General features: G+C 41.0%; 3 protein-coding genes across 6 annotated transcripts; all 3 read left to right on the top strand.

Annotated features, from left to right (window-relative positions):
- The first annotated feature begins 1,576 nt into the window (after nt 1-1,576).
- Nucleotides 1,577-4,214, top strand: atp5if1a (ATP synthase inhibitory factor subunit 1a). Its single transcript, NM_001304181.1, is given in 3 exon segments — nt 1,577-1,738; nt 3,310-3,422; nt 3,859-4,214. Coding segments are annotated over 3 exon segments (327 nt in total). The 5' UTR covers nt 1,577-1,666; the 3' UTR covers nt 4,001-4,214.
- Nucleotides 4,215-4,639: 425 nt separating this feature from the next.
- LOC105030114 (heterogeneous nuclear ribonucleoprotein R) lies at nt 4,640-12,593 on the top strand. Of its 4 annotated transcripts, none has more exons than XM_020050481.3 (15): nt 4,640-4,806; nt 5,589-5,755; nt 5,881-5,999; nt 6,149-6,256; nt 6,376-6,489; nt 6,681-6,857; nt 7,516-7,651; nt 7,764-7,969; nt 8,109-8,258; nt 8,344-8,465; nt 8,606-9,156; nt 10,672-10,746; nt 11,614-11,702; nt 11,919-12,104; nt 12,214-12,593. In XM_020050481.3, exons 2-12 carry the CDS (start codon nt 5,593-5,595, stop codon nt 10,701-10,703), a joined length of 1,878 nt encoding a protein of 625 aa, XP_019906040.1. In that variant the 5' UTR covers nt 4,640-4,806; nt 5,589-5,592; the 3' UTR covers nt 10,704-10,746; nt 11,614-11,702; nt 11,919-12,104; nt 12,214-12,593. The 4 variants fall into 4 exon arrangements, with proteins under 4 accessions (XP_019906040.1, XP_019906037.1, XP_019906039.1 ...); XM_020050478.3 differs by having other exon boundaries at nt 11,888-12,104; XM_020050480.3 differs by having other exon boundaries at nt 11,888-12,109.
- Nucleotides 12,594-13,999: 1,406 nt separating this feature from the next.
- Nucleotides 14,000-22,688, top strand: dnajc8 (DnaJ (Hsp40) homolog, subfamily C, member 8). Its single transcript, NM_001304188.1, is given in 9 exon segments — nt 14,000-14,078; nt 14,603-14,704; nt 17,830-17,886; nt 17,977-18,043; nt 18,140-18,234; nt 18,404-18,475; nt 18,918-19,009; nt 19,261-19,336; nt 22,439-22,688. Coding segments are annotated over 9 exon segments (759 nt in total). The 5' UTR covers nt 14,000-14,006; the 3' UTR covers nt 22,565-22,688.
- Nucleotides 22,689-24,857: the final 2,169 nt, after the last annotated feature.

Raw genomic sequence — 24,857 nt, 5'->3', positions numbered from 1 at the left:
GTGCGTGTCAGGGACCGCTGCATGCTCGCGACAGTGCTATCGAGGAGCCTGTATGCATCACCTGCGCCGTCCTCCCTTTACAGGTGAGGATGGACAGGCTGGCTTACTTTGCTGAGGAGGTCCCCCTTGTCGACGTCCTCTATCTCCTCTCTGAGGAGAATTCCTTTTAGGAGTTGGGGTAAGAGGCTGAGGAGACTAGCCCGGTTTTGGCTCCGCCCGCCTCGGGAACTGTTCTCCCTGCTCGGTTGAGCGGGTACGGTGTTGTTCCAGCTCTTCCTCTTCGGAGGAGGTCGTGCCCCCCAAGGACAGGAGTGCTCGCACCAGCTTGACTGCTCAAGTACGCGGAGGAGGCGTGGGGGGCTCCTTTCATGACCCGGGGGACAGTGAAATCTCACCTCGCCTTCACCACGGTGGCTGGTCGGTTGGAGACACTGAGCAGGGGCATCCCGCCCTTGGTAACTACGCTGGAGTCTTCCCTGGAATACCATATCACGCCCTAACGTGTTCATATCAATATTTATTGTCATTTCTGTACCTTACCCAAATAGCAATGTTCCCTAAAAGTTCACTTTGATTTCATGCAAGAAATATTTTCTCACAAACATATTTTCTCACAAACAATTAACAAATATTTTCCAATATTCTTAGTAAAGATTTATTAATCCATGCAACTAGTTCTATACAAAGCTAGACGACTATACTGAGTCCAGCAAAACATAACGTACAGCTGAACGGATCGCCTCCAAACACAACCATCAGCAAAAACAGCCTTATAAATAATTAGGATTGTTGAGATTATGACATTTAACCTTGCTAGTTATCTGAAACAGATGATGTTGTTTGTTTTTTGGGGTAACTCATGCCTGGAGGATTATGAACCAAAATGTATGTACCCTCATGAGAAACCGTTAACACAACCAATGTGGTTCGGGACTCAGTTTCAATATACGATTTTGGACAATGCTAATAGGCTAATTCCAGGTTGGGACAGAGGTGAAAAATGGCTTCATTTGAAAAATGACTTCATAGGCATCAAGTACAACTCAGCTTAGGTAGAATTTCACCCAAATATGAAACTAGGTCAAAGTATCCCTTTAAAATGCATTACTGTTCACATTTTCCTAATAATGTCTCTAGATGGCAGCAATGGCTCATGCATTGAGCAGCAACGCCTTCACTTCCGCATCGTGAAGTAGGCAACATATTTAGCAAGGAGCCAATTACTGTTCTCCTAGCAGCAGGATATTATGCTGGCAGCACTAACTCAGATTGTTTTTTCTAAATAAAAGCCATCGTTGAAATGCATTCTACGGCACAACGTTTTTTTTTATAAGTCAATGTGCTTAGGGCAAATTCAGGTATACTGGCACATTATATGCTTTAATGCTGTGGTTTGAATTATTTTATTTTAAACCTATATAATTCTATTATTTGCATTCATTAGAAAACGTCTTTAAAATGTCTTATCTTTATTCTTGATCATCTTTAGATCGAATTATACACTATGCAATATATTTACATTGGCGCTTTTATTTTGAAGGTTTGCTCATTACAATACCATTTTGAAGTCATCGTTAGTGCTGCGGGCAGAATACTAGGAAGGAGACAGTACTTTAAACCGACCTGCTGAAGTAGGCCTGTTCATTGGCGTAGTAAATAAATTGAAATGGCGAGGCTGCTATTGAGATCCAACTTTAGGGGCTTCTATGCCAACCAGTTTAGGATGGCATCCGACCAGGTATTGTGATGAACGTGTTGTTGATTTTTGTAGACTTATGCTAATTACATTTGCAATTCCCATAGCAAGTACCTTAATTATTGGAGAACTTAATTTCCTTTAAAGAATCCTCGTAGTTTTGTCGCATAGTAACCCGTTTTAAATAACCCATGTTTGGTCATTTTTCTTTGTCAATGTCAAGGTATTCATCTTTACCTTTAGTAGGTAATTCAATAGGTGGCAGTATATATCTTTTTTACATGAGTCATGAAAATCTGAACTGTGACTGCGGATACGACTTTGGGAAGTGTCAACAGACGCTGTGGATCCTGAAATGTATGCGCATGTTTTCTCTACGCACGTTTTAGCCAATAATTGGGCTATAGATTCAACGATTCGTCATGTGTTAGAACAGCGCTTACTTCCAGTGCTACTCACCTGTTACTGCAACATTGCCCGTGGAAGCCAGCATGGTTAAACTGAAACCAGTTGTGATAATATTGGTCATCATCGCTGAGAGGTGCCTACAAGTAAAACATCCAATTGCACCACTACCTTCAAATCTAAAGTGGATTTCAATGTTTGCGCCTACAATTCCATTCTACTACTCTGCATACTATCAAATGAGGCAGGATACATGCTGAAACAATGCATGAGTTCAGTCTCATTTCATCCACCTTTTCTATTCAATACCCTAAGAAACAACATTGCTTTGTAAATTACTGTACTTAAAAATTGTGAAATTGAAATTCGGAAGGATTTTTTTAATACTATCATAGTAAAAACATCTAACAAAGGTTGTCAGTTCTATTGTTGACCGACTGCGTAAGCGGAGCCAGCCAAGAAGAGAGAATGTGTCGTGACTGATTGACTAGTTATCTACCCCATTTTAAATGATCTTCCAGCAAGCCATGTGGTCTTGTGGGGTTGTCTATGGCCTTCACTGTTTTAACCCCCGGTTCGATTCTCTTCTTCAGACGTTCCAGTTTTTGTGTCTCATAAATATTTATCCACTCAGTATTTTTCAGCCGTCGCACACCAGTATATATCAACTCTGTAATACCATGAATCTCATATATTTAAAATAATAATTGTATTACATGCCCCTTTTATAATTTTATTTTCTAAAGAAATGAACCAGCCATTGAGTGATTGGAGTCATTATAGGTACTGTATAGCTATTTTTGTCCAGGGGTACACTTTCATTTTGTTAATAAACATTCTGTCGTCCATGTTATTTCAGCAAAAATGTAATGGTTGGGGTAAAAGTTGCATTCCCGCTGTTTAAATAGTTTAATGGTTAGAGACAGTCTGCCTCATCTAAAAATGTGTATCGAAACCAGCCAGGGACAACAACGTTCATCCTTTCTAATTGCAGGCTGGCTGAACTAGGTTTGCCTGGTTCCTGTTCTGGTTTTATGCTTAATCCATTGCTCTGTCCATAAGGTACAGTTTCTATAGTAAGGTTTGTGACCTTAGGTCAGTTGGTGACTGGTTTTTTTCCCTATCCAGTACATCTGGATTCAGGTCATATCTGTGACAATATTACATTGTATGATGATTTGGGTGTTTCTCTCTTTCTCCCTCTTTAGTTGGGTGAGCTGGGCAAAGGAGCTGGAAAGGGAGGGGGTGGAGGAGGTACAGTAAGGGAGGCTGGTGGTGCCTTTGGAAAGAGGGAGGCTGCAGAGGAGGAATATTATTTTAGGTAAGTAGATACTTGGATGGCCAGACATTCTGTATTCTTGTTACACCTATAGCCCAATCAATATTGTTTTAGAGGAAAGTATGCAAACATGTAATACTTTAAATGCAGCTGGTATTCAAAGGTTTACTAGTGTAGCAATACTCAGTGAAAAACCTTTCACTGCGTGTCTCTCTTCTCTCATGAGTCACTTTTTTGCATTCAGTATATTTTTAAACCAGATAAGTAGACTAGAAGACATTTGTATTTACAGGAATATCCTGGTGAGCAATTTAGGTTAAATGCCTTGCTCTGGGACAGAACAGCAGATTGTACACTTTGCATTCTAATGGATTTGATCCAGCAACTTTTTGGTTAGCGGTCAAATGCTCACACAATAGGAACTTGTGCACACATTTCTCCATAGAGAAATTAACCAACATTTTCTCTTGTTCCTCAGGCAAAAGGAGAAAGAGCAGTTGGCTGCCCTACGGAAGCACCACGAAGAGGAGATTGAACACAGCAAGAAAGAGATTGAGCGCTTGCAGCGTGAGATTGACCGTCACAAGGGCAAAATCAAGAAGCTGAAACATGATGACTGAGCTCTATCTTTGGTTCCAGACAGTCTCGCTGCTTACAAACAACCAATGCCAAACATCAGTGTAGCGCCAAACGTTATGCCCCACGGTAATCACTTATTGCCTAAGTTGGAGTTTCGAGGGAGTTTTTTGGCAGGTTAATGTAAGAGATTGTCAATTGCAAACCATGAATAAAACCCTTGAAGTTTTCCAATTGGGAGACATTTTGTGATTACTTAAAATAATTTTGTTTATTATTTGTCTTGAAATGGGGTACATTTAATTAAACATTTTAGTTTTTTTTCTATTTATAACACGCAACCCTATATCAAACCACAAACTATCCTACCAGGATATTATAATGATAAAAAATTTCCTCAAGCATTTAAAAAAAAAAATCGAATTATCATTCTCAAGCTGTCATGCCTAATAATACAACACATTTTGTTTTCACACATTAAGTTAAGTAGTTTACAGTAAATATTCCACAGTATTTTGCATTATTATATTCAAAATAGTTTCAGCTTACTGCTATTTTGGACCTACACGTACATATACATTTTGTCTGGAAATAGGGAACTTTCATTGGATGAAATGATGTCAATCGCTTATTAACTATTTTAATTGGTTGAAAATGTGAGGGCCTACGTAGTTACGTGGGGGCGTACTCAGTCTTGGAGTGGGGCCGTTGTGTGAGCGACCGGACCGTCTCAAACTGTCTCGTGGTTTAGAATCAAAAATATTATTCATATTTACCATAATAAATAAATCTTCTGGTTTATTGTTACAAAGTGTATTTTAAGATACTGTTATTTTCCTGGAAAATATAGGTAAGTGTTTGCTAATTATACCTTTTCTCCTCTTTTGGCGGGTGGTTTATTTAAATTCTGAAAGGAGTCACGCAAGCTAACAAGGCCTCTAGCCAGCCTTGCTAAGTTAGCTACTAACGAGTTGCTACCCTACGCGCATGAAACTGAATACTAGGTTTTAGCTACCTATGTATTTAAAATGAAGTATGTACACGCTTAACTAATTTAATCTCTTCTGTGTAAATGTTCTAAATGGAAATCCGGTCGAATTCGTGTATGTAACTAGCTAAATCAATGTACCTAGCTAACCTTAGCTTTTATGGAGAAGGGGGCGGGACGGTGATCAGGGGAGAAATACACATCACCACCAGCCAAGATAAAAAATGTGCTTCTTTGGTAGTAACGAATGTTAGTTACCTAGTTCGATAATAACAGTTCTTGTTTACTGACTGTTGGATGTTCATTTGCTAAGTAGTTACCACGATATACTTTTAAATTTCCCCAGATACATACTTTTTTAATCTCATGCATAGTTTCCTATATGTATATATATTTTCTGTTATCGTTACATTCAGCTTACCCTCAAATACTTTCGCAAATGAAAGAATAGCTGATCTGGCTACAACCTTTTTGCTGAATTCCTTGAACAGGCCTGTTTTAATTTTCTATATTAAAAGGCACCAAAAAGTAATTTTGTGGACAGTTGTTAAATTGATTATTTGGAATAAAGATGAAATGTATTATATACGATTTAGCTTGCGCTTATGACTGGAACTGTTTTTGTCTTGTCATCTTTCTCTCAGGAGAATGGCCGCCACCGAGGTGAACGGTAGTTCTGCCCTGGTGAAAGAAGACGAAGAGCCTATGGAAGTCACCCCTGAAGGCGAGCGCACAGAAAACTACCAGACACTCATCGATGCTGGACTGCCGCAGAAAGTGGCAGAGAGTCTCGACAACATATTCTCAACTGGTGGGGCATCCTTCGCACAATGTGTCCGTCTGATCCATGTTCCAAAAAACAATGGATGCTTTGATTATCCTCAAAGTAGAGAAAGGCCAGGTTGTAATGGCTGGAAATCTGTATCGTACCTACAGGGTTGGTGGCATATGTTGACCTGGATGAGAGAGCCATTGATGCTTTGCGTGAGTTCAATGAAGAGGGAGCGCTTTCTGTACTGTCACAGTTCAAAGAAAGTGACCTCTCCCATGTGCAGGTGAGTTTACAAGGGAGGGGGGAAAAAATCAATCTAGGTCAGTTTGGGTGCTGCATACGAACATGCGAAAGAAGTTCACATAGAGGGGTTGAATACATTTTCTACAGTTCATAATCCCAAATACATAAGTCTTCTGTGCCACTTTCCAGAACAAAAGCGCTTTCCTTTGTGGGGTCATGAAGACGTATAGACAGCGGGAAAAGCAGGGAAGCAAAGTGCAAGAGTCCACCAAAGGGCCAGACGAATCCAAAATCAAGGTATAAATGCAGCTGTTTGAAAGCTGATTTCAGCGGAGTATTTACAACCTCTGTGTGTGTGTGCCTGCTCGTATCGTGTATTTCTGTAGTGGTTGTGCTAACGTCTACGTGTTCCACAGACTCTGTTGGAGCGGACAGGATACACCCTGGACGTAACTACTGGACAGAGGAAATATGGGGGGCCCCCACCTGAGGAGGTGTATACAGGACCGCAGCCCGGAATTGGAACAGAGGTGAATGTGCATCCGGAAATGCTACATTTTCATATTACATTGTGTTGAAAAGGCTGCGGTCGTCGCAGCAAAGCCATTGCCTTACAGAAATGGGCGATAAGTTTGCAAATAAATTCTGCAAGAATGTTGTATGGCAAAGAAGTAGCTGGAACACTCTTCACTGATTTAGGCCCTTGTTTTTCTGCCCTCAGGTGTTTGTGGGAAAGATCCCAAGAGACCTGTATGAAGATGAGCTGGTACCACTGTTTGAGAAAGCGGGCCCAATCTGGGACCTCAGGCTAATGATGGACCCACTCTCGGGCCAAAACCGGGGCTATGCCTTCATCACCTTCTGTGGGAAGGATGCAGCAGCTGAGGCGGTGAAACTTGTAAGTCCGTCCAGTCTGTTAATAGTCCTGCTTGATCCAGAGAGAACCATGGGATGTGATTCATTTGTGATGTGATTCATGTGATCATTTTGGATGGGAAGATTAGTTCAGTTGTCCTGTTGATCAATGTAATTTTGAAAAACAAAGATACATTTACGCGGGTGCAGCCAGCTACTGCAAAATGTACCTGTATTATCCCAACCCACTCTCTTCCTTTTGCGTACATGTAACACGGGTTCACACAATGTCGTGCTATGCATACGCCAAAATCCTTTTTTGCGTGCATTAATAATAATGGTCAATAAAATCGTTTCATTGACACGCACCTACTGAAACCTATTTGACGTCACCATCATCGATGCACTGATTTCCCAAAGATTGACTAATCGTCTAAAAGCCGTAGATTAACTTTTTCCTTGAAAGAACGTCAAAGGGTAAAGGTAAAACTTTAAAATCGCATTTATTCACCATAGTTCTTAATGGGAGGAGATCGCGTCTGCACTGCACGCAAAAAAGGACTTTAGCGTATGCATAGCACGAAATTGTGAAGTGTAAACCCGTGTTATATGTACGCGAAGGGAAGAGAGTGGGTTGATTATCCATATATTTTGATACCCCATTACTACCAGATTCTAACCATATTTTCTCTTGTATTTAGTGTGACAACTATGAAATCCGATCTGGGAAATACCTTGGCGTGTGCATATCTGTAGCAAACAACCGTCTGTTTGTCGGATCAATCCCAAAGAACAAGACCAGAGAGAGCATATTGGAGGATTTCGGCAAAGTCACTGGTCAGTGAAAGTGCAGATGTTCCATTTTTGCCTTACCTGTATTCCTGTTCAATTGGTTGTCGTTGGGAAGAGATAATTTACATGACTTGGATCTGTCTCGTTTCTCCTCCAGAGGGGCTTCAGGAGGTGATCCTCTATCATCAGCCGGATGACAAGAAGAAGAACCGCGGCTTCTGTTTTCTGGAGTACGAGGACCACAAGTCTGCAGCCCAGGCCCGCCGCCGCCTCATGAGTGGCAAGGTGAAGGTGTGGGGGAACCCGGTCACGGTGGAGTGGGCGGACCCGGTTGCAGAGCCTGACCCGGACGTCATGGCCAAGGTGAATTCGAATGTCCCTATCCCCGGTGTTTGTGTTTTTTACCCAATGACAAGCAATTCTACTTGTAAATATGTTATTAAACCTTCACACTTGCTTGCTTTTATGGACCAAATTGACCTTTTGGTGTTTCCGTCATCAGGTGAAGGTCCTGTTTGTTAGGAAGCTAGCCACCCCAGTCACAGAGGAGCTCCTGGAGAAGACCTTCTCTGCGTTTGGCAAGCTGGAGCGAGTGAAGAAGCTCAAAGACTACGCCTTTGTCCACTTTGAGGACAGGGATGCCGCTGTAAAGGTAGGGCACCTCAGTAAAACAAAAAACTAAATCTATCTTTGCTTTGTGTGTGTGAAGTCTGAACAAAAGGTGCTGCATTTTCCAGGCAATGGCAGAAATGAACGGGAAGGAACTGGGAGGAGAGGAGATTGAGATTGTCCTGGCCAAGCCGCCAGACAAGAAGAGGAAAGAGCGCCAGGCTCAGCGCCAAACCACCAGAACCCCAGGGTGAGGCCAGAGAGGGATGTCTTTTTTTAAGGGCTTAAAAAAATAAAGAAATAAGATACACATCAGCAGTGCCATTTATGCTTAAATTACATCGTTTATTACACCGTTACATCGGAGCTGACCCATTGCTCTTCCGGCAGGTACGATGACTATTACTACTACCCACCACCGCGCATGCCCCCACCCAGCCGCGGGGGCAGGAGCCGTGGCGGCCGAGGGGGCGGTGGCTATGCTGCCTACCCCCCGGACTACTACAGCTACGAGGACTACTACGATGACTACTACGGCTACGACTATCACGACTACCGCGGGGGCTACGAAGACCCCTACTACGGCTACGAGGACGCCTACAGCACAAGGAGCCGCGGAAGCCGGCCCAGCAGGGGGGGTCCGCCCCCGCCCAGGGCCCGCGGGGCCCCGCCCGCACGGGGTCGTGGGGGCTATACCCAGAGGGGGCCGCCCATCGGAGGACCCCGGGGCGGTCGGGGAGGGGGCCGCGGAGGACCCTTCCAGCCACAGAGGGGCCGCGGTACCCGGGGAGCCAGGGGGAACCGCGGGGGCAATGTGGGGGGGAAGAGGAAGGCGGACGTCTTCAACCAGCCCGACTCCAAGCGCCGGCAGACCAACCAGCAGAACTGGGGGTCCCAGCCCATCGCCCAGCAGCCCCTGCAGCAAGGGGCCGACTATTCCGGTAACTATGGTTACGGTAATGACAGCCTGGAGTTTTCACAGGATTCTTATGGGCAGCAGTGGAAGTAGACGCATCCCCAAAAAAGGTATTTGGCAAAGTAAAAAGATAAAATAAATAAAAATACAGAAAGAAAAAAAACATGAGGAGATTGGCGCAAATTTTTTGATTGACTTTTTATTCTTCATCCCTCACGAAAACCAATATTTCACTGACAGAGAAAAAAAAAATGGACAGACTCCCAGAATTGGCTCAACTTGATTGGCTGGAATTGCATTTTGGCCTGAAGATGTGAATGTAACCGTTTTGCTGAATCATTTCGTACTCTTACGGTTATATGGGACGTATGTCTTTAAAACACGCAAATCACTTTTACCATCCAACATTTTGTTTGTTTCTTTTAAAGCCAACAGTGAACATTTTAAACGTGGACATTCATTTACAAAAGTCTGAAAGGACATTAAAATCATGATATTGCCTTGCAGGAAAGTTTGTGTCCAAGACCCTCCCCCACCCCCCCCACCCCCCCCCCCCTATCTGCATTCCTCTTATTTCTGGTTTCCAATGGTGGCATAGGGACTTGCTTGTAAATAATTGCTTATGGCTAGAGCTTCATATCCATTTTTTGCCGTGATGAAGATAAGAATCCACAGGAAGGAGGAAAAAGTTTTGTAACGTTAAGTGTATGTCTAGCATTTCTAGAGGTAGTTCAATTGTGTTTTTTAAAACTGATATTATTATAACTTCCTATGTTTTCTTTGAACTTGCCCGTTAGAATTTGGTTTGGCTTACCTTAAAAGCCATAGCAGTTTGTTCTCTGATGTTTGTATTTATAACTTTTACGTTTGTTCTATTTCAATAAACTCAGTTGAGCATCATTCAATTGTCAGATACCTTCAAATTCAATGGTGTCATTCAGTATTTGAGTCTATTCCTAAACCTACCTCAAATTTCACATTTGGAACAAGATTGTCGGCTTTTTGCTCAAAGAAACCAAATGAAATTGTCAAATACCAAAAGACTGTCTGACGAAGAGCGCAAATGATGTGTGAATGACTGAATAAAAAAGGATTTTAACCCTTTATTTTCCAGGATATGCACCCTCATGATGATCTGGTAAAAAAAAATATATATATATATATATATATTCACAAATTTTAGAGAAAAAATAGCATGTATGTATGGCAATGCAGATTTTTCTACCTCCAGTCTTTCACATTGGATTCCACAGGAAGACCAGAACAACAAAATACATTCCCCCTTCCCTGAAAGGCACTGGATCAGTTGCAACTGACATCCACTCAAACACCAGTTACTCATTGATTTGTAATTACAGACAGAGAACCTCCAAAGGGTTAAAATTCTTTGCAAATGATCAGTAAATGTTTGTCTTTTGCTGCTGTAGCGATGATCCTTCAAGCTCTGCTGCCTTTACATAGAGAAATGCTAAGAGCATATACTTTTGGTGCCTTGATATTATGTGTTTATGTTTTTGTCCTTTTATTCCAACTTACCCAGGTGGTGAAGCGAGAGCGGCATCGCTTGAGTGAGGAACGATCTCACCCTGAGCTGTGTTCCTTACAAAAGGCCCGGGTGAGCTGGTTTACAGAGTACTGTCTCCTCACCTACAGCAGCTGCTAAAATGAAGGGGATCGTTTAATTATTTTTGTATTCTTATTTTTTTTCAGCCACAGTCATCCATGTTACTAACACACTTTTCTACTTTGAATGATGTAACCCTACATATCAATCAGTTATTTTGCGGGTGACAAAACATCAAGCCTTGCATCTTTAAACTAGGGTAATGAAGCCTCCAAATAATTGTGTTTCATGTTAGAACTCTATATGGAAAACGATTACATAGGTTTGAAGTTAATGTGGTTGACCAAGGTGTCACACTGGTTTTAAAGCCACTTTGCCTCATTACTTTGAAGAAGATTGGACTTTTTAATCCAACAGAATGAAATGGTCAAAGGCAGACCGATGCAAAGGCTTTTTGTAGACAGGCCTAAATCCTCAGACCGTACCAACACCTGTCGCTTGACCATTAATTGGGAGCTAGTCAAAATCACTGAACTACATAAGGAATGTGGTTTCATTCAAGCATGAAGGACTTGAATTTTATTCTTTCTGACACTATTTTAATGGGCATTCATAAGCTCTGGTAGCTTTTTCTACTAAAGTTATCGATTACTACGCTCATACAATTATCTTTGGAGGATAGTTACATAGTTGAGATAGCTGGGCAAGCGAGAGAACAAAGGAGGTGCCTAGAAATTAGTATTTACCTTTAAGGTCCAGAAGAGGGCAGTGTCTGTATTACTTTCACAGCTGGGCCAGCAAATTTTATTCATGTTGCTCACAATTTGGCTTTGTATCAATGTCTAGTTGAACATATGTCAAAGGAAACATGCTATTTAATGAGAGTAGTTTTATTTTTATTTTTGCTTCTGTCACCAGACTAGGGAAGCTTCCCTGAAGCTAGACCTCCCCTTGCTTAACCTGTGTACCAGATAGGTTGGACTTGTATACATGGAGTGGACGTATGGGTAAGGGTTCATATTTGTTGCTTTTCTGTTCTATATTAACCATCTACTGAATGTAAAATAAGAACACTATGTATTTTAAAGTAATTAAAAATGTAATTAAAACGTTCTCTAAAGATTCCATTGAGGTTTTGCCAAACCTTTATGTTGATTTTTCTATGTGGCCCTTTTCCACCTCTACCCCTAAGGAAACCTATGTTACTTTCTCCAAACTCCCAGCCTGGGTGTCAGTGGGCATCGACTTGACACCTGATGAACTTTTGGCAGATTGTCTTACCGAGGCTAATGAAAAGACTCCAGAGCAGCTCGACTATGTTGATCTGCTGTCCCTGGGCTTATTACCTTTGCTGCTGGTCTCTACTACAGCTATTGCTGTTTACCTCGTGTAGAGAAAAAGGAAGAAATGTATGGTAAAACAAAACATGATGTATCACCTTCAATATAAAGTATTTGTATTTTTCTAATAAACAGTATATTTAGTTGTTTTTTTCTCCTCATGTTTTGATGTCCACAGGAGTGGTCAGAGGAAGACACCCTGCATAAGTAGCTAAATCAAACACTGGACCTTAAGAAAAGGCTGATTGCAAAGATGAGGTCATCTATCACCAGATTGAGGCCAAGACAGGTGCATGGCTTTGAAGGCTCTGTCTTCTCACCAGACACCCCGAAGACATCCTGGTCACCAGCAGGACACAATGAATAGGAAGTCTGAGTGTTTTACAATGTCAAATTGGGGAGGATATGTTGGTCAATGTTATTTTTAAATAATGCGATTTTGTAAATTGTATTTGTAAATACAAGTAAATGTACTGTTATTTTGGGGGATTTTATGACTGGTGTGATCTGTCAAAGGTGGGGAAAGCTAACTGCCATAATAAAGTAAACTTGAAGAAATTGGAGAAAATCTGTTGAAAGCAGGTGACCCACAGTTGTTGCCTGAACAATTCTTAAACCGTTAACATCCCATCATGCTTGGTTAGGTCAAAAATATGTTTGAGACATTTAAGTGGAACGTGTGATTGTGTTAAATTGTGACAACCAACAGACAAAAGCAAGGCTTGCCTAGTTGCCGACCACTTTGGTTACCAGGCTAGGTCTTAATATGATGACAAAACCTTTATGGTATGCCTGGCCCCTGAATGGTTTTATTATCATTATAGCAAATTATTCCAGTCCCTTCTCAAGCTCAAGATGTCAGCCAAATGTAACTTTTTTTTTTAAGATTCTGGGATAGCACCAGTTTCCCACCTAACACCACATTACATTTATTATGGAAGAATTGGTCATACATTGCTTTCTCTACCAGAACAAAGAGTATATGCCTATGACGTTCTGGCAATTCCTATATTACAATACCTGAAAATGTCACTTTATTCTGGAGTACCTGCCTGTTTTGTTGTGAGTAGGCTAGCGCTATTCGAACATGCGTTTATAATCCCGGGCATACACCACCAACAAGGTGCAAAACATTTTATTGTAAGAAATGAGAAAAGTCTGCGGGATCGTGAAGTTGCCTCAGTATGTCCATGGGGCTCAGAGTAATGCCCTATACTGTCGTTGATGAGTGATTTAATGCCGCCTTTGCTCTGTTGTGGTAGTGATTACCCTCTTAATGTACTGTAGAATCAATAAGAGGAGTTGAAACAACGTTAAAGTTTTTCATAAATTTGTCTTTCAACTATGGTGTTTATGACACCTAGTACGTGATCATTATTCACATTGTGAAATCTTTAATGGATGATACCACCTTCTATAGTATTTTTATTTCATCATAGGCAGATGTGAAGACACAAGGATACTGCACTGTGGCACCAGAAAACTCCGTAATGGGAGACGAGTGGACGCGGCTTTTGGGGCTCCAGTTGAAATGATGAGAGCGGTGATAGTTTCCATTAATCTTCCTTGAAATGCACTTATTTAGATTTGTCCAACGGAAACTACGCTACGTTAACTTTTTTGGTTACCATGATCACTTATGATTTGGGATTGGTTTATACTTTTTAACAACAATACATTTTTTGCCGCATTTACATTTTCTTTGGAATTTCATTTAAACTCAAGTTTGTCCGTTTCTTTCTAAGGCGTCGCTTCGTGAGATTTTTGTGAAATGTATAATATACAAGCTAGGACAACATTATAAAACCTGATATCTACTTCTGTCGACTGCAAATATTTTATACTATGAATGTACTTGTGAAATGTCTTAAACATCCATATTTTTATAAATTTCCAAATGTAACCTAGAACGACATTACAGTCATGTGATTGGGGATATTGTGACGTCAGATGCATGAAGCCTTAGCCAAGATGGCGGCTGCCGGAGGAGAGCCCTCTGCCCAGGGTGGTTCGGACGATTTGTTTAATAATTTCTACTCAGAGGTAGGACACATTCAGGGAATATTTGGTGTATTTTTCGACATCTATCTTAAGACAATATGTTTGATGAATCACGATAATTCATTTAATTGGATTTGCATTTGTGTGGCCCAAAATAATCAGCTAGCCAACAAGCTAGCTCAGTAGCTAACGTTACATCGGAATGGTGTGGTGTGTGTGTGCTAGTTAATGCTAACATTCAGAACTGTATGTTGATGTGCCAGAACATTATTTTAAAAATAACACGCATATCGTTAAGTAAAACACGCACTTGCTAATACCGGTATTTCTTGTTTTAAGTAGTTGTGGACGTCCTCTGTTTTATACTGTGCAATTTTTATAGATGTAAACATGCGCTGTTACATGTGTCTCACCTTCCCAAGTGTACTCTTGATTACCAACCGATAACGCTAGCTAGCCGGCAAGTGAAAGGAATAATATTATGTAAATGATCCATTAGCTTACGTATATAACTCTGGCTGAACCTCTGTGACAATCACCCTACCTGACATGATCTGTCCCACTAGGTGAAGCAGATTGAGAAAAGAGACTCTGTGTTAACTTCGAAGCAGCAGATAGACAGACTGCTAAGACCTGGGGCATCCTACTTTAATTTAAACCCCTTTGAGGTAAGTGGATTATCACATCCGCCTGGTGACACTGCTGCTCCTATGCCGTGCCTCCCGAACAACCTCGTTTTTTCATTCTGTCCAGTTAATGTGATTGACATCCACAAGGATTTCTAAAATATGGACCTGTATAAATGAGCAGTGCTCAGTGATCTGGACCAGTTGTTTTTGAAGATGTCTGTAACGATTGCAACCTCTATTGGTTGCCTTTTTAACCTATCACTTAAATTGTCTCTAATCCCCAGAGATTCAAAAGCTGTGGTTGTCATTCCCCATTTTTTGAAGGTAGTGACACATTACACTTCCCAAATTGCTTATGGGAAGGTTTCTATGTTGTAAATGGATAAACAAAGGGATAACATGCTATGCCATCATATTTTTTATGCAGAGCAATCAGGCTTTAGAGCTGGTCAAGAAGCAGTACTTTGCAGCCTTTTTTATTGACCTAGCCAAAACCTTTTACTTCGTAAACCATCAAATTCTAATTAATACACTCAACACCCTTGGGTTCTTGGAGACCTGCTTAGCCTGTTTTGGAAATGACTTCTCAGACCGCACAGTGTGTAAAATCTGTCTAAATCTCTAGCTGTGACAAGTGGTGTTCCTTAGGGTTTGATGCTTGGGCTGACCTTGTTCAGATTGTTCATCCTGAAAGTTTTACTTGACACCGGTGATTGCCTTATCCACCTTTATGCAGATAAGTGTTTTATACATCTGGTCCCTTGTTGAACTCTTGGGTGACCACCCATCAACAGCATAAAACTCACCTTACAGTGGATATAAAGTCTAGACACCCCTGTTAAGATGCCAGGTTCTTGTGATGTAAAAGAATGAGACAAAGATAAATAATGTTAGAACTTTTTCCACCATTCATGTGACCTATAATGTGAACAATTCAATTGAAAAACAAACTGACATTTTGAGGGGGAAAATAAAAAAATTTGAAAACTCACAATAACCTGGTTGTATAATTGTGCACACCCTTAAACTATTACTTAGATGAAGCACCTTTTTGATTTTATAACAGCACTCAGTCTTTTTGGATAGGAGTCTATTAGCATGGCACATCTTTACATGGCAATATTTGCCCACTCTTCTTTGCAAAAGCGCTCCAAATCTGTCAGATTGCGAGGACATCTCCTGTGCACAGCCTTATTCAGATCATCCCACAGATGTTCAATTGGATTCAGGTCTGGGCTCTGGCTTGGCCATTCCAAAATGTTAATATTCTTCTGGTGAAGCCATGCTTTTGTGGATTTGGATGTGTGCTTTGGGTCATTGTCATGCTGAAAGGTGAACTTCATCTTCAGCTTTCTAACGGGTCCATGAAGGTTTTGTGCCAAAATTGCCTGGTATTTGGAAGTGTTCATAATTCCCTCCACCCTGACCAAGGCCCCGGTTCCAGCTGAAGAAAAACAGCCCCAAAGCATGATGCTGCCAACACCATGCTTCACTGTGGGTATGGTGTTCTTAGGATGATGTGCACTGTTGTTTTTCAGCCAAAAATACCTTTTGGAATTATGGCCAAAAAGTTCACCCTTGGTTTCATCAGACCATAACACATTTTCCCACATGCTTTTGGGGGACTTGATGTTTGTTTTTGCAAACTTCAGCCGGGCTTGGATGTTTTTTTTTGTAAGAAAAGTCTTCCGTCTTGCCACCTTACCCCATAGCCCATTCATATGAAGAATACGGGAGATTGTTGTCACGTAGGACAGCCAGAAGATTCCTGCAGTTCCTTTAATGTTGCTGCAGGCCTCTTGGAAGCCTCCCTGACCAGTTTTCTCCTCGTCTTTTCATCAATTTTGGAGCGACGTCCAGTTCTTGGTAATGTCTCTGTTGTGCCATATTTTCTCCACTTGATGATGAGTCTTCACTGTGTTCCATGGTATATCTAATGCTTTGGAAATTATTTTGTACCCTTCTCTTGACGGATATCTTTCAACAATGAGATCCCTCTGATGCTTTGGAAGCTCTCTGTGGATCATGACTTTTGCTCTTTGTTGCAACTAAGAAAATGTCTGGAAAGATCCTACTCGAACAGCTGAACTTTATTTGTGATTAATGAGCCACTTTAAATGATGGCAGGTGTGTAGTGACTTCTATTTAACATGAGTTTGAATGTGATTGGTTAATTCTGAACACAGCCACATCCCCAGTAATATGAGGGTGTGCACACTTATGCAACTAGGTTATTGTAAGGTTTTTATTTTTATTTTTCCCCCTTGAAGATTTTTGTTAGTTTTTCAATTGAATTGTTCACATTATAGTTCACATTAAAAGTGGAAAAAGTTCAGACATTTTTTATCTTTGTCTCATTCTTTTTACGTCACAAAAACCTGGCATTTTCACAGGGGTGTGTAGACTTTTTATATCCACTGTATTTAATCTCCAACTACTCTGAAATTGCATTGTTACAAAATGTGAATGTCAGAAATGACCTCTACTTGCATCCCCAGCAAACATTCTCACTTTAAATTGATCTTATTTACAATATGTTGATGCCAACAAGTACCATGGCATTTGTTTAGACCGTTCACACTCTTTCCAGACCCATATCTACCATCTCCAGTCTAAAACCAAATCCAGAATTGGTTTACTATTCTGCAACTTTGCTTCCTTCACCCATGCTGCAGCACATACTCTTGTAAAAATGGCTAACCTATTAGTCCTCAATAATGGCTACGCAATTAACAGGCATGTCAAAAATATTAATCTTAAGAATTTGGATGTAGTTTGCCATTCACTATGTCACAGTGCCCAATTCAATACTAGTCATTGTTACACTCTATTTAACAGGCCGTTGCTGCAAACGTGACACCAACCTCACTGGTACTAGCTTATTTACAAGTCCTTCCTAGGCAAATGTCCTCTTTACTTCAGAAATAAAAAATTTGTACACATTACTGATTGTCTATATCCAACCTAAATTTATTGTTCTGACCTCTCCTTTTCCCCCCTCATTTTATACAGTTTCTTTTGAGTACTCTTTGTAACCGTGTTATCTTGCACTGTTATGGCTTTGGCAAGGTCATAATTATTCAAGTGAATAGGTATTTTACAGACATCCTTGTTTGTTTTGCTTAAGCTTATTGTACCAGTAAAGTGCCTCATTTGTACTTCAGGTGTTACAAATCGATCCAGAGGCAACTGATGATGAGCTGAAGAAGAGGTTCAGAGCGGTAGGGATCTTACACAGTGGTTTTGGATGTATCATCCTTTTGTTATTTATTTTCTTGAATGAAGCAAAAAAAAATCTCCTTCCACCTTAGCTGTCCATTTTGGTCCATCCAGACAAGAACCAGGATGATCCAGACCGAGCACAGCGAGCCTTTGAAGGTAGAAATGCAATTACAGGCACCGTTGTGTCTCCTTCAATTAGCTTAAAATATTCAAACAGTTCCTTACAAACCCTACCTTTTACTATATCTTTAGCTGTGGACAAAGCCTACAAAAACCTGTTGGATCCGGAACAAAAGAAGAGAGCCATTGATGTGATCCAAGCAGGAAGGGAATATGTTGAGCATAATGTGAGTTACTAACTGCCTGTCCATTCCTGTTCACACTTCTCACACTTCAGTCTATGGCCCATATGGTACCAGTCACAATTAGTGCACTCTGAAGGGAATATGGTACCATTTAGGGTGAAGGCTAACTGTTAAAACTGTTTAAACGCATTGGCATCTTTTATGGCAACAGATGAAAGAAAAGAAGAAACAGTTGAAGAAAGATGGCAAGCCTCAATTCGTGGAGGAGGATGACCCAGAAATGGTATTTACATGTAACTGAAAATAGACTCAGCAAGATAACGAAAGCATAATAACAAAGTATTATCAAGGATGTAGTAATAATAATGTTCCATGCATACATACATAGTACATTTCCAGAACTAAGAACACTGAGGCTAAACATTTCTGCTGTACATTCAGGTCATTTAGGAGACACTTTCATCTAGAGTAATTAACAGTAGTGAGTGCATTCCTCTTTATATATTTTCAGGCTGTACTGATAACAGGTACCATGTTGTAGAAAGCAATAAACATTCCCTTGCACAAGTTTTCTGTAAGATAGTTAAGTCTTGCATCAAGCTAATTTAAATGTCTGATGTTGGTTGTATCATCATGCTTAGTCAATCTTCAAAAGGATCACAAATGTAAATAGTGAACTTCTTATTTTACTAAGGTAACTGCTTATCTTTTAATCTGACCCTCAGTTCAGACAGGCGGTGTACAAGCAGACAATGAAGCTTTTTGCAGAGCTTGAATTAAAAAGGAAGGAGAGGGAAGCCAAGGATATGCATGAACGGTAATGGTGCCATTTCAGTAAACCCTCAACTGATTATTGTACATGATGCATTTGGAGGTATATTGTTAGTAAAACATAGAACATATCAGCACAGAAGACTTGATGATACCACACACAAGGTGGGTATTCTTTGTAACTAATCTTGTATTTGGAGGGGCAATGTTTGGAGAAATATCAGATGTTGTCTCTGAGTTGTAAAAGACAACATGGAGATGTTATCAATCAGTAATTTTATTTATTTTTCTCCACAGAAAAAGGGCAAGAGAAGAAGAGATTGAGACTGCAGAGAAAGCAAAGCGAGAGAGGGAATGGCAGAAAAACTTTGAGGTACTGTATGATGGGGGGAAGTGGCAAACCATCAGGTAATCTACGCCTAAAGAAAGGCAACTTAGCCAGCTAGTATTGGCTACGACTTTGCCTTTACAGATCTGGACAAAATTATCTGCCATTGAACTGTGTCAGTAATAACTGTTTTTGTATTATCAATAATGATGATGGCAAATATGTTAACATCTGGATTTTCAATGTAAAACCTTCAAGATATTAGTTTCACATGAGCATCTTCACCTCTCATGCTGTTAGCTGCATATGAAAATAAAGCTGTGTGATTTTGGAAAGTAAAATTTCCAGTTGTAATATTCAACACAAATGTGTAGTGGATTTTAATGATTGGGAAATTTTTTCATTTTTGTTACATCCAATGAATAGAATGTAATGCTTTTGTCATTTTTCACAGGCATGGCTTTTAATTTAGTCACTTTTCACAGGCCTGGTCGATCTGTTTTATAGAATGTGCTTGGCGTACATATAGTGGATATGGTCAGAGTCTTTAGGACTCCAGCTGTAAAATAATTGCTGACTGTTGTGGTTATGCTGGCGCAGCTTTACCGTAGCTTGGTTGCTGTGCTGTATAGTTGTCTTATGAAGTCAAATTATTCTGAGTCAGAAAGATACTGTTGTCATGGTGCCTAAAGGACAACCCAGAGTATGCAAAGAAGTGAAGACTGCTTTATTTCTATAAAATAAACTAATTCTTATCTCCAATTTTTTAACCAGCTCATTAATGTGGGGTTTAAAAGAGAGTTTATCATCCAGCCAAATTCCAAGGTGTTTGTATGAAGGAAGACATTCTAAGACTGAATTGTCCAGGCTGTCACTTTAAAATGATCCAAACCCGTTTTAGATGTAGAGAACCATATTCCTTGTTTTATTTGCATTCGGAACTAACTAAAGATCTCTTAGGGAATCAAACTCATTTTTGGAAGTTGGAAATCAAACTGCAAATGCTAAAATGAATGTGCAAGTAATGGCTCTGCTATGTACAATGAGTTTTTCAGTCATAAATATAATTTATATAAATGGTAAACAGTGAAGGACCCAGAACTGTCTGTTTTAAACCAGATAGAAGTTTGTTTAATACACTATTTTCAGTTAAAAAGCTATGCAGCTGTATATTTACTACTGACTCCAGCAAGACAGTTTTAGCAAGACAGTTTAGAGAGAATACTAGTGTCCCTGCCCTAATGTAGTGGTGTCACGTGTAGATTTAGAAATCTTAGGAATGACCCCAATAGTTAATGTTACATTAATCATAATCAGAGAGAGTCCTTTAAAATTATTCGCAAGTGCACCAGAGTTAAACAGTGCTACCTTAACTAGCAGGCAAGTGTCCACTTTATCAAGCTCTATAGCTCGCAGCTAACAAACCATGTAGCACTATTCTGGGAAGGGTCGCAGGGGAAGACAATTGTGTGTCCTTCTGGCAGGTTCTCCCATCTCTGCAGAAAAACTCAAACTCTGTTAGTGGCCATTTTGCTCTTGATCAACCCTGAATTTTTTTGCTAGAGCACATTGTTCCAGTAGGGTTGGTTTTTACCTAGGTGTTGTCTGGCAAACATCAGTCATGTCTTGATACAGTTTTTTTTTTTGCGCAAAAAATTCCTTCTTGACCTCCCATGTAGGTCAAGTTTGTGCAGTCTGTTTCTGAGAGTTGTTGTGCATTTCAATGCCTTGATGTTGACATGAGAATGTTCAGCTCTTGGCCTGAATTTGGTGGGACAACCAGTCATATTGCTTGGAAATTACTTTTTGAAAAGACAACTTTCCAAGGGTTCTAGTTGTTAGGCTATTCATGTGTATATACATCGATCAGCCATAACATTATGACCACTGACAGGTGAAGTGAATAACACTGATAATCTCGTTAACTTGGCACCTGTCAGTGGGTGGGATATATTAGGCAGCAAGTGAACATACGTTCTCAAAGTTGATGTGTTAGAAGCAGGAACTTTTGTTGTATGGATCTGAGCGACTTTGACAAGGGCCAAATTGTGATGGCTAGATGACTGGGTCAGAGCATTTCCCAAACTGCAGCCCATGTGGGGTGTTCCCAGGATGGAAAAGCGGTGAACCAATGACAGGGTCATGGGCGGCCAAGCCTCTGATGCACATGGGGAGTGAAGGCTCCAACAGACTCAGCTGCTGTAGCTCAAATTGCTGAAAAAGTTAATGCTGGTACTGATAGAAAAGTGTCAGAACACACAGTGCATCACAGTTTGTTGTGTATGGGGCTGTGTAGCCGCAGAGCAGTCAGGGTGCCCATGCTGACCCCTGTCCACTGACGAAAGCGCTTACATGGGCACGTGAGCATCAGAACTGGACCATGGAGCAATGGATGAAGGTGGCCTGGTCTGATGAATAACGTTTCCTTATACATCACGTGGATGGCTGGGGTGCGTGTGTGTAACTTACCTAGAGAATACATGGCACCAAGATGCACTATGGGAAGAAGGCAAGCCAGCGGAGGAAGTGTGATGCTTTGGGCAATGTTCTGCTGGGAAACCTTGGATCCTGCCATTCATGTGGATGTTACTTTGACACGTACCACCTATCTGAGCATTGTTGCAGACCTTGTGCACCCTTTCATGGCAACAGTATAGTCTGGTGGCATTGGCCTCTTGTCAGCAGGATAATGCTCTCTACCACAAAGCAAAAATGGTTCAGGAATGGTTTGAGGAGCACAACGAGTTCAAGGTGTTGACTTGGCCTCCAAATTCCCCAGATCTCAATCCAATCACGCATCTGTGGGATGTGCTGGCAACTTACAGGACTTAAAGGATCTGCTGCTAGCATCTTGGTGCCAGATACCACAGCACACCTTCAGAGGTCTAGTGGAGTCCATGCCTCGACGGGTCAGGGCTGTTTTGGCACCAAAGCGGGACCTACACAATATTAGGCAGGTGGTCATGTTATGGCTAATCGGTGTATATACTCTATTCAAGTAGATATAGTGACCAAGAGATGTAGGTTTAGTTAATAAACTTAAGATTGCCACAAGTAGACAATAACTGCAGATACTTGTTTTTACAGAAATAGGTTCAATATTGCTGTTCATTTGGTACAATAAATGTTTTACTGTTCTTTCTTCAGGAAACAAGGGACGGACGAGTGGATAGTTGGAGGAGTTTCCAAGCAGGCAAAGGCAAGGCTAAAAAAGAGAAGAAACCCAGGTCGTTCCTGAAGCCTCCTAAAGTCAAGATGGAACAGAGAGAGTAAAGTCTGTTAAACTGTGATGGTCAAGGATCCTCCCCAAAGGCTACATCCCAATTCTTGACTCTTTTCCTAAAGCGTGCACTTGAACTGTCCCCATCATGTTTAAACCCATAGGAATTGATAGTTTTGGCTGAAGTGAGTTTCTAACATTGTGAAAACCAGAATGTTTGCAAGTGCACACTTCAGAAGAAGGATGGCAAATTGGGACTCAGAATTCAGCCCAGAATTCGTAGTCATACTTCATAGTGCATCCCCAACCTCTCCTCCTGGGAAATGTAGTTTGTGCTTGTTTTTTTTTTTATGTACATAATTGTGATCTGCAACCTCGCTGAGAGCATCACACTGATCAGCCTCCATTTAAGTAGGAAAGACAACATAATCTTCCATTTCTGTAACCCTATTAGTTTGACTGGACACTTTTTGTGCTGTATTTTTTTCTCTTTTTTTTTTTTACCTTTAATAAAAGCTTGTTTGTAACAAGTCTATTTTGTTGTGGCGTAGTATTGCCTCCCAAACAAAGTACAATATTTTAGTACTCAGCTACTGACAGCAGGCTTATATTATGTTCATTAGGTATACAATGTTTAGTCATTGTCACCTGTGAAGTCTTACCAGTTACTCTGGCATTACTTTGCGATATTCATATTTATACAAAACTAATATCTATGTAACTAATATCTCCTCCACATCGAGAGGGGTCAGCTGAGGTGGCTTGGGCATCTTTTTCGTCCCACCGGGAGGAGACCCCAGGGAAGACCTAGGACACGCTGGAGGGACTATGTCTCCCGGCTGGCCTGGGAACGCCTCGGTCCCCCCCCGGAAGAGTTCGAGGAAGTGTCTGGGGAGAGGGAAGTCTGGGCATCCCTGCTTAGACTGCTGCCCCCGCGACCCGGCCCCGGATAAGCGGAAGAAGATGGATGGATGGAATATCTATATACACTGCTCAAAAAATTAAAGGAAAACCTAAATCACACATTGGGTCAGACAATGGGTCTGAGGACTTCAACCCAGAACCTAACAGCAGTCAGGGTACTGTTGGCTAGCACGCAGAGGTCTGTGCAACACAGGATATGCAGCATAACGTTCACGGGCATCTCAGTGTGAACCAGCTCTGCGCTGTGAAAATAACAGGACACCAATGGTGGACCGGCCAATTCTGGTGTTCTCTGGAGAATGCCAATTGAGCTGCATGGTGCTGGCTGTGAGCACAGGTCCCACCAGAGGATCCAGGGCCCTCACGACAGTTTGGTCAGAAACATGCACACCAGTAGCCCGCTGAAGCAGTGTTTTATTTTATATGTACACTTCCGTTCAATCTTTATTAGTTTGAATAGGAAATGGTCATTGCCAAGGTTAGAAATAATGATTTTTAATTGAAAATAGTAATTGACCTTCAAACCTTGCTTTTGTCAGAGAATCCTCCATTTGCAGCAATTACAGCCTTGCAGACCTTTGGCATTCGAGTTGTAAATTTGAGGTAATCTGAAGAGATTTCACCCCATAAAGCTCCTCTGACAAGTTGGATTTGCTTGATGGGCATTTCTTACATACCATACAGTCAAGCTGCACCCACATCAGTTCAATATGGTTGAGATCCGGTGACTGTACTGACCTCTCCATTAGACAGAATACCAGCTGACTGCTTTTTCCCTAAATAATTCTTGCATAGTTTGGAACTGTGTTTGTGTCATTGTCCTGGGTTAGTAGGAAATTGGCACGAATCAAGCGCTGTCCACAGGGTATGGCATGGTATTTCAGAATGGAGTGATATCCTTCTTCAAGATCCCTTTCACTGTGTACAAATCTCCCAAGGCTTACTCTGTACAGGTAACTCCACGGCTTAACATTAGGGCAAGCTTCTTGTCCGCCGCAATCGTCCCTGTTACAGTGCATTTACTGTGTCTACTGGCCCTTGTTTGTTTTTTTATACATAAAGTCACAGTTTTCCACTCTAAAATAATTACTACTGGTGATTATGTCCACTAATTCTAAAGCTAGAGAAAGTACTGTCAGTCTGTAGATCAATGAACATCTCTGCTATGTTTCTGATCAGCTGTTTACAGCAGCAGCTGCCTGGAGTCTACCAGCAGTACACAAGCAATAGAATCAGGCCTAGTTCTGAGGTAAAGCATAGTATCAGATGCCACCCCAGTTCCACATACAGCAGCACAAAATTTTAACTACTGCTGATTACTGTAACTCAATCATTTTTAGCTATCAACTAGCTTTGTTTGCAAGTGAAGTACCTAAATATGAGCTTATCTATAGCTGTGGAATATTGCATATGCTTACAGAA

Source organism: Esox lucius, chromosome 10 (assembly GCF_011004845.1).
Source record: "Esox lucius isolate fEsoLuc1 chromosome 10, fEsoLuc1.pri, whole genome shotgun sequence".
NCBI lineage: Eukaryota > Metazoa > Chordata > Actinopteri > Esociformes > Esocidae > Esox > Esox lucius.
This window is presented reverse-complemented; position numbering and strand designations above follow the sequence as displayed.